The sequence below is a fragment of the Pteropus vampyrus genome, unplaced genomic scaffold (assembly GCF_000151845.1).
Source record: "Pteropus vampyrus isolate Shadow unplaced genomic scaffold, Pvam_2.0 Scaffold135, whole genome shotgun sequence".
Lineage (NCBI taxonomy): Eukaryota > Metazoa > Chordata > Mammalia > Chiroptera > Pteropodidae > Pteropus > Pteropus vampyrus.
Window position 1 is genome coordinate 196,555 of NW_011888916.1, and position 9,973 is coordinate 206,527.

General features: G+C 52.7%; 1 protein-coding gene across 1 annotated transcript; it reads left to right on the plus strand.

The window, feature by feature from the left end:
- The first annotated feature begins 2,759 nt into the window (after window positions 1-2,759).
- On the plus strand, window positions 2,760-3,410 carry TMEM125 (transmembrane protein 125). The gene has a single exon (XM_011367509.1). It carries the CDS (start codon window positions 2,760-2,762, stop codon window positions 3,408-3,410), a length of 651 nt encoding a protein of 216 aa, XP_011365811.1.
- Window positions 3,411-9,973: the final 6,563 nt, after the last annotated feature.

A 9,973-nucleotide genomic window follows, 5' to 3' on the forward strand; every position in this document is an offset into this window, starting at 1 on the left:
GGGGTGGATCACAAAATAGACTCCTGGTTGCTGGGGTTCGTCTCTGCAGTGAAGATGGTCATTGTGAACAGATACCCCAAAACATGTCTGGGGCACTGTCACTCACGGAGTGTGGAGGTGGGGAAGAGTGCCTGGAGCCACAGAAGACCTGCTGTTCCACCTGTGCTTTCCGCTTGTTATTCTCCGGACTGCCAAGGAAAGGATGAGAATTGTGGCTGGGTTTGCAGGTCAGCTGGTGTTGGAATTGGGGCTGAGGCAGGGTTTGAGCTCAGACTTAGGATGGACTTAGGATCTGGGAGCTGGATCCAGGAACGGGAGGCAAGGTAGGCACTGAGGGTGAAGGTAAGGTCTAGGACCTAATACCAGAATCTGGAGCTGGGGTTAGGGTGAAGAACTTGAGCTGAGGTTTCAAGCCAGATTTGGGGTTGGGAATTGGAGCAGGGGCTGGAATTGGATTTGGAAATAAGGCTGGAGGTTGAGATTGGAATTCAAGATTCCGAGTTGGGGCTGAGATGTGGGGAAGGAGCTGGGGCTAGAAGATCCAGTTAGCGTCTGAAGCTGCAGCTGAGATGGGGGTTAGGTTTGAGGCTGGGGCTAAAGCTAAAACAGGATTGGAGCGGGTTAGGGCCCAGGCTCTGGGGCAAATAGACAGCATTTCTCCTGCTGCCCAGGTCTGGGAATTGTATTCGAGCCCTTATTGCAGCTGACAGAAGCCCCTCCCTTCCCAGGAATGCCTTTGCAGGCAAAGGAGCAGTGCCACGTCAGCCAATCAGCTCAAGCCCTACCTAGGAAACACCTGTTGATTCCCCTCCCCCCCACCACCACAAACACACCCCAGGGCTTACCTGGGTGCAGGTTACTCAGGTGAAGCACCTCCCCGGAAACGGAGCTGGAGCACCTACCTGCCCGGCTAGGATCGGATCCAGCACTTCCAGGCTTGTGAGTGCCCCATATCCCCTCTACGTCCACCGTCCCCAACTTCTCTCACTGTCCCATCCCTGAGAACCTCCACCCCACCCCAGCCTGACCCAACTGTCCCAGCACACCTGTGCAAGCACTTTCAGCCCAGTGAAGTCACCGCTCTAGGGAATATGGGACTGACTCCAGGGCCCCTCCCCGCCCCACCCCCTACTACTTCTCTTGGGAGCACCTGCACCTGCCTGTCCCACCAGGTTGCCTGGCAGCCCCTGCTGAGGGGTTGTGGAGGACAGACACCTCTTCAGGGGTGTAACCCATGTACAGCCATGTAGGCACATTCCTGGAATGATCCAGGACTTGTGTCCCGTGTATAAAGCAGGAATCCTATCCCGAACTGGAGGGGAGAATGTTGTGTTCTTTTATTCAAAAAGCATGCTTAGGCATCTATGCAGGCCCCAGAATTCCCATTGGAATTCTGAAATGGAGATATCAAATGACTCATCCCCACTCCTCAAGATAAACATTATTGTCTTCAGTTTTCAAATAAGGAGCCTGGGGCTCTAAGAAGTGAACTCATAGGGGCTTCCCTCACCCTCCCACAGGCCCCGCTTCTGACTAACCCGCACCCAGCATTTATCACACCAACACACCTGCTGTACCTGGGGCTCCTTGGAGACAGGAACCCCAGCTGCTGACTGGCCTCCCAGACATGTTAAATGAGTAACCACTGTGAGGTCCCTCACCCGAGTCCCCACAGGTGGTAAAGACTGCAGCTGGGGCTCAAATCCAGAGCCCCCCTTTCCCTTTGCACCACTTTAGAAGAATCTTGCAGGAGAATTGCATTGGGAGGTGGTGAGAGGGGGAAGAGTGGGGGACAGGAAGACCCGTGAGGAGGTGGGGGCGGGAAGCAGAGCTGGAAGCAGTGGAGATGAGGGCAGGGAACAGGATGGAGAAATGTGTAGAGGTGGCCTCTCCTGAATGTGCATAGGTGAGGAGTACAAAAGGAGGAGCAGGTTTGGGGTAAGATGACGAACTTGGGTTGGACGTGTTGCATCAGCGGTGACTATGGGACATCAAGGTGACTATTGGCTTATGAATCTAGAGCTCGGGAGGAAGATCCTGGTTTGAGAGAGAGAGAGGGATTTGGGAACCAGCAGCCATGGCTGTGAGATTTGATGGGATGTTTGAGGAAGGAGGGTGTTAGGGGTCAGACCCTAACCCACAAAGAGGCCACAGCCATAAGAGAGAAGAACTGGTGTCAGGCTGCTGGTTCCAGAAGGGTTAAGTTGTAGCCCCCTCCCGCCCCACAACCCTCCCCCTTAGGAGTCAGCAGTGACAGCTGAAGCCATGTGAGTTGGATCCTGAATGAGGCTTTATCTCTGGCTCTTCGTCATCGTCCACCGTGGCACCAGTTCCCCCGGCCAGCTGGGATGAGACAGGCAGCTGAGAGAGCCAGAGAGGTCAGGGGCTGGGCAAGTGGGCTTCCCTGGAGCGGTGGTGGTGCTTTATGTGAGGGAGCTCTCCTAGGGTCATTGGAGAGGCATTCCCAAGGGCAGTGCTGGGGAAAGGGCTTTCCTGGGGGGTGGGGGGGCGGTTCCAGGGGCATGGGAGGATTCCAGGGGTCATCCTATAGCCCTCAGGAGAGACCATGGGGTCAGGTGGGCTGGGGAGGTAACAGCTGTGATTCTCCTCCGCAGATGTTGGTGACCTTACCCTGGACTGTGAGAGGAATAGGACTCTGGACCTCCAGCTGCCAAGCAGGTGGTGGGGGCTCCAGGCCATGACCCACACCCTCTAACCCCAGGTACTGCCTGTTGACCCGACGCATGCCAGACCCAGCCATGTCTGCAAGAGAAGCTCGAATCCCACCCGGCTGGGGGCCGCCCCCAGACATGCTGGTGGAACAGGTGGAATTGTGGTGGTCCCAGCAGCCTCGGCGCTCAGCACTCTGCTTTGCCGTGGCTGTGGGCCTTGTGGCAGGATGTGGGGCAGGTGGTGTGGTACTGCTCGCCTCCACCAGCAGCCGCTCAGGAGAGTGGCGACTGGCAGTGGGCACCGTGCTCTGCCTGCTGGCCCTGCTGGTTCTGGTTAAGCAGCTAATGAGCTCGGCTATGCAGGACATGAACTGCATACGCCAGCCTCACCACGTGGCCCTGCTGCGCAGTGGTGGCGGTGCCGACGCCCTCGTGGTACTGCTCAGTGGCCTGGTGCTGCTGGTCACTGGCCTGACACTGGCTGGGCTGGCCGCTGCCCCTGCCCCTGCCCGGCCACTGGCCGTCATGCTGTCTGTAGGCATTGCCCTGGCTGCCTCCGGCTCGCTCTTGCTGCTGGGCTTGCTGCTCTATCAAGTGGGCGTGAGTGGACACTGCCCCACCATCCGCACAGCCGCCCCCTCCACCCACAGAGACAATGTCAGCATCTTCAGCATTTCAGGACGGTTGTCTGCTGGCCAGCGTCATGAGACCACATCCAGCATCGCCAGCCTCATCTGACCAAGCCGGACCCCTTCCCACAGCCTGCCTCATCCTCCACAGAGCTCTGCCAGGGCGTGAGTGAGTGTGTATACGAGTGTGTGTGTGCACGTGCAAAGGGGATGGTGAGTGTATACAATATGTATATGTCCCCAGGACTGTCCAGTCTTTCTGTGGGGTTGTGCGATGTGTGATGGGAGCCTAAGTGCACCCACACATCCACACCGTGGGGAGAAGAGTGTGCATATTCTTGGAACTGGGTGTTAAGTCCATGGAACTGTCAGAGTCTGTATCTAGGGTCTGTGCAGAGAAGTGTGTTAGATCCCTGGAGATTCTTGTCCCCTGTTCTCACTGCCCTTCAAAGCCAATCCTGCCCTCTACCACCCGTCAGAGAGTTCCCCAGAAGTGACTGTTGCCCACCCCAGAGACTGCACCAGCAAGTCTTCACTGAGGAGAGTAACTGGTGGCACAATGGCGAGAACACGGGCTCCAGAGTATGACAGGCCTGCACTGGAATCCTGCCTCTACCACTTACCAGCTGGGGAAACTTTGGCAAGTGACTTAGCCTCTCTGAGCCTCAGTTTCTGGAGAGTCATGGTCATGGTCATGATAATCAATTGTGAGGATCAAATGACGTCATGTATGGAAGGACTGGGCACGTAAGAGATGTGCGATAAAAGTGGTGGCTGCTATCATCGTTATTGTCCTCACGTTCCCATCTCACCTAGATACCCTTCCCCTTCCTCACATCCACCCCTTCCAAAGTGAATACTTTGTGCCCATCTCAGGATGACAGAAGTTGCTTTAAAGGTGTCCTCAGGCCTGTGGTTTGTCCTCTTGGGTACTATGAAGCTGGAGGGGACTTGCGGGGAGGGGTGCTCAGCTTCCGGAAGGTTGTGGGTTTCTGTTCCCAGGGAGAGAAGTGGGGGCTGAGTCCTTGGCATTTGCTCATGTGCCGGTTCAAGATGAAAGCTTAAGTATTGGGGTTTTCTCAGCTGGTTTCCTCAGAGGCTGCGGCACCCGACCCCTCCTCTGAAACTAGAACATCCTGGTCTGTGTAATCTCTGCACTGGCTGGACTGCCTCTGGGTTCCTGGGCATGGGAGGGGTATTTGAAACCCCCTTGGGCAGTAAGAGTCACTTCCTGCTTGGGGTTCACCCTAGAAGGGATCTCTCCTTCTATGGGGCGGGGACACTTCCTGGGTGGCAAGGACAAAGTTCCACTGGAAGAGCACTCAAGAGTGTCAGTTATCGTTTCATCACTTCCTGCCTCACAAGGTGCAGATTACATGAAGCCCCTGAGGACAGAGAGGCAGAGAAGCCAGAGCGTCTCCTAAGAGATATTGAAAGTAGAGTTACAGAGGCCCCAACAAGAGAACATTGCTTTCAGTTGCCAAGATCAGGGCAGTTTCCTGGAGAAAACTCTGAGCTGATGGATGAGGGGCAGGGCGTTGCCGACCCAGGGAGGGAACCACGGGAGCAGAAGGCATAGGGCGTGTCCAGGAGCACTGTGTATTCCAAGGCACCTCAGACTCTACGTCTTCACAATTGAATGCCGTTCCTCTCTGTCTTGAGCTAGCTCCTCCATCCCTCACCATTCACTCAGCGTGCAGGTCGGAACCTTCAGCGTGGTCCCAGAGGGCACCCTCGCTCTTTCCTCACCCTGCATCCAACGCACACATCAACTCCGGCAGACTTCCTGCGCAGATATTTGTGTGGTAATCACACTTACACATCCACTACCCAGACAGAGTCCTCTTCATCTCTGCCTATTTGTGCAGCAGCACAAATTACTGTTCTTCCTACTTTTGCTCTTTTCTCCTCTTAAATCCACCTCTCCCCAACCCCAACATGTACACTTGGGCTCCAGTGACAATCCTAAAATGAAAATGCAGATTTACCTAGGATCCTCTTTCAAGATAACCTGCAGACTTTCTAGCGCGATTTGGCCTCCTTCTCCCTCAACGCACCCTGTGAGCCAGACATACTGAACGACTGTCCTGACCTCACATTGTTCTCATTTCTCCAGCCTCCATATGTTCCCTCTTCTTGCCTCCTTGTCCTTCAAGACTCAGTTCTCTAGGGAACCACATTCTCTGGGAGTCTTCCCTGACCCTCTCCCCCTAAACTAGCGAGTTATCCCTTTTCTAGCCCCAAAGCCTCAACTGTACACACCAGTCTGCAATCCCTTCTCTGTGTGCCTATCTCCTTAGTCCATTGGTGAGCTCCTCCCGGCAAGGTTTGGGTCTTCTCACCTGTGTGTCCCTAGTTCCTAACATAGGCCAGATAGATAGTACGTGCTTTGCTGGATGAAGGACTCCAACTTGGTTAGATGGCAATGTGTATGCAAGGAACAAGGAGAGAGCCACCTATAATTGGGAAAGGTAGAGAAGTTAGGTTACTGTCCACGGAGGACCCTGAATCTCCTGAGTCCCCACACACTGGCTGCTCCAGAAATTCTTACTCTTCCTGGGTTCCTAAGAGGGAACTATCATTATCACCAACTATCATTATCACCAACTCCTGGGCCATTAGAGGACCAGAGAACACTTCTCCATCCTGTAATATGGGAAGAAATCCTGTTTCTTTTCAGCTAAGATTACACTCTTCTACAATATTTCTTTTAAGAAACTAAAGGAAAACAGAAACACAGAGGCCTAGAAAATGGGGAAGAGGAAGGGTTACATGGCACAAACAGCCAGATGAGCAGCTACTGTAGGCAAGGCCTGTGTCAGGCTCTCCTGGGAAGGTTGCCAGATGAAGAATATGGTTCATGCCCCCAAAGGGCCGATTTCAAAGAGCAGTGGAGAATTGGCATTTACACAGCCAAGTGGAACGTGTACCGAAACAGTAAGAGCTAGCCAAGGCACAGACAGGGCCAAAATTCTACTGCTTCAATCACTAAAGCCCACCCCCACAACCTCCCACCTCCAGCTTATTTGCTTAAAGCATCTCACTAAACACCATCTTGCCCCACATTGCAACCAGCTGTCCACCAGCCCCTCCATTCTCTCTAAAAATCTACCCCTTCCTCTCTTACTTCCCCTTCCTGTCTTCATCTCCCTGCTGGTTCAGATTCTGTGACCCTTCATTTCACCCACTCCTGAAAGAGTCCTCAACTCTTTAGCCCCCTGTCCCTTTGGTACCACTCTCCCAGCAAACCTCAGTCTGCAGACAAATCCACCCATCTGCCTTCACTGAACCTGCCAGGTCACAGTGAGCCATCGTTAGGGAAGTCTGCAGAGCCAGGCAGCCAGGCATCACCATGAATTCCTCACCAATCTCAAGTGTGTCCACAACACAGCTCATCAGTTACACTGTTCCCCTGGTCAGCTTCTGCTCCCTCAGTGACCCTCGACTTCCTTCCGCTCCCTTCACACCCCAGCATCACCCCCAACACCACTCTCTGTAGGCAATATGGCCCCCCACGTCATGAGAAAATGAGAGTCACGTGAAAGGGAGCTTTCATCTTTCTCCTATAAAATTCCTCCTCCTTATTCCTGTCTGCGCCATGGCCTCGGCAGCCCAACCGAGGAATTTGGACTTTGTCCTCGTGACACTGAGAAACATGGGAAGAGTTTAATCAGAGAAGTACTCCGACACGAATAGGATTTGGCTGCAGTATGGAGACGGAATTAGCCTTCCGAGAAAAAAGAATAAGAAATGGCCAAACAGCCCCTGAAGAAGTGATTTCTCAGCTGAAGCTGAGGGATAAGAAGCAGCTGGCCAAGCTAGAGAGGGTGGGAAGTGTCTCAGAAAGAAGGAATAGAAGAAGAGTTCAGAGACAAAAGAACGTGGCTCCTTCGAGGAACCATGAAGGGTTTGCATAGCTGTTACCGGAGCATTCTCTGGGAAGAGGCAAGGGGATGCAGATAGAGAGGGACCCTCGATCAGTCCCAGGCTTCAGCAGCTCCTCAGCAGGTGGCACAGTTTCTCAAGGCCAAAAGGAAGCCAGTAAAGGGTTGTTAGCGGAGAAATGGCATGATCAGAATTGCAGTTTAGGACAATTATTCTGCCTGCAGCACAGAGAATTAATTGAAAGGGGCCAAAATGGAGGTAGGGAAATCAGTTCGTTGATTAATGCCATAGTCCAGATGCAAGATGATGAGGCTTAGACAATGGGATGGCTGTTGAAACAGAGCGAAACAGAACAGATGCAATGGATGTTCAGAAGCTGGGACCGATAGGTCTTTGTGACTGACTGGAGGAGCTTAGTAAGATGTGAGAGACGTGATGGGTTAATGTTAATAGAAAGAGGTTTAAGATACAAGGAAGAGAAGAAGCTGGTCTTAAAGTCCCTGAGTGGGAGGCAAGGAAGGCCGATCCAAGGCACAAGGTGGAGGGGACTGGGCTTATAACACCGTTTTGTTGGGAGAGAAGGGAGAATGGACACAGGTTAAGTTTGTAAGTTTTGTAGCAGGAACTTAAGGGAGACCCTGACCAAGAACTATTCTCTCTGTGAGGCAGAGTTGGTCTGAAAGAGCTACTGTGGAGAATAGGAGAGGGATGTGACCAAGGAAACAGCAAGATTTCCAGAAGCTTTGAGAGCTCACAGAAGGCTGGAGGCCAGGCATTAATAGAGGCACCAGCCTGGGTGATGGTGGGGTTTTCTCAACAGCACACAGAGGCCAGCCACCAGGTCCTAGGTTGGAATTCACCTGGAGTGTGCAAAGGTGAGAAAATGGGGCAGGTAAGTTGAGGATACTGGCAACAGAGAAGTTCCCATAAGAGACCCTGAAGTCTAAACTGGTAATACATGAAGATAAAAGACAAGAAGGGCCTGATGGAGATGGAATGGAGTGAAGTGGGGTTAAAGGGTCCTGTTGGGTAGCAGGCGACATAGAAAGGAAAGCAAGACCTGCCGTATGTTCCTCCTGGGCTCAACAGTCAAACTCTAGGTTCTCAGCCTTGTCACCTTGATCCCTGGATACTGGAAGAATGTATCCCAGAAACTTCCAAATCTGTTCCAATCCAGGTAGAGCTTACATCGTATCAGGCACATTCCACATGAGACCTTAAGCCTTCTGAGGACACTCAGGTCTCCCTAGAGGAACTTCCTCTGGGCTGCAGGGGACAGACACATGCCCCCTCGTGCTCAGCTCTCTGCACAGGACAGGGGCTCCCTTCCTGCTATTCCTCAAGACCTGTGAGACTCCCCTGAGCATGACCATGGAAGGCAGCCCCAGGGACCAGAGGGCTCCCCACTCCAGGGATGGGACATACCACTTCTATCCTCACAGCCTGCTCTCCCAAATCTGGAGCTTGCATTCGGAGACTTCTCAGCCCCCATTCACTAGGGGTAGGCGGATGCCTACCCAGGCAGGGTGGATGCCATTATAACAACCAGGAGTTTCCTTCTCTGGATCTGTTTGTTACTTCGGAGTGAGATAATGGCATTATCACTGAGTGAAGAAGCAAGTTACAGTTAACTTGTGTTCGAACCTTAACTTCTCGGTCTATAAAACAGGGATGACTGCCTAGGAGAGCTATTGTAAGAAGTACTAGGATATCAGTGCTATTGTTGTTGTTGTTGTTGTTGTTGTTGTTGTCATTGTTGTCATTGTTGTCATTGTTGTTATATTCTAGAACATCTGAGATTCTAATTCAAGTCCTTTGCTGTCCTTACCAGATCTTCTGGGCTGAGTCCTAGGAAACAGGGACACTCAAATCCCCAGCTCCTCCCTTAGGATTAAGACTGGTTGCCTGTTGTGGGGAGCCACTGCCCTGGGGGTGCCCATAGGCATATGACTAACACTTGCAGATGCTGCTTCTGTTTTCCTTTACTTATATAACTCATTTAATCTTCTAACCATGTGCGGTCAGTGCCATTTTGATCCCTATTTTATTGAGAAGAAATTGAAGCACTGAGGGTTAAGTAATTTGCCCAAGGTCACACATCACAGATATGGAAGAGCTGGGATTTGAATCCAGGGATTCTGTGCTCTCAACTCACCTTTCTACTCTGCCGAAGCTTCTTAAACTTCATGTCAGTGGCTTGTGTGACCCCTATTTTTGGCCTTGCTTTGGGGACAGCAGGACAACACAGGGAGGAGCTGAGTTGCGCTTGTAGTCAGGTCTGGGTTGGGGCTTCCAGGACAAAGTAGGTAGTGGCAGCTGCTGGGGGATACAGGACAGGGTACAAGGCCAAGGGCAGAAGCAGGCTGGGGCCAGGGCCTGAGGCCAGAGGAGAGCAGACCAGAGCCAGGTTTGGCTGAGTCCCAGGACTCCCATCAGTTCCAGCACCCCTGGAACCTGTAGTGCCGGGGGCCAGGCATGTGGAGCACGATGGGAATGATTCTTCAGAGGAATCCAGCAAGGCCTCTCAGGACAGGGTCCAAGGTTCTCATGACCCCAGGGTCCTGCTCAGCCAGGCTCGATGCCCACAGCAGGTTCTGAGAGAAGGTTTTCCTTGCCTACCTTTGTGGGTTGCTAGAGTCGGGAAAAGCAACTGCTAATCTGAGATCAGGCCCTTAGCTTCTTCTGGACCCCTCAGTTGTTCTGACTCAGGTCCCAAGGAATATATGAAAACGAGAAGGGCTGAGCTGCTTTCTGGCCCAGAACTGCAGGCAGGAAAGCTCCTTCAGG

Excerpts from the sequence above, each read along its gene's own strand:
- TMEM125 (XM_011367509.1), top strand. The coding sequence starts at position 2,760 with ATGTCTGCAAGAGAAGCTCGAATCCCACCCGGCTGGGGGCCGCCCCCA.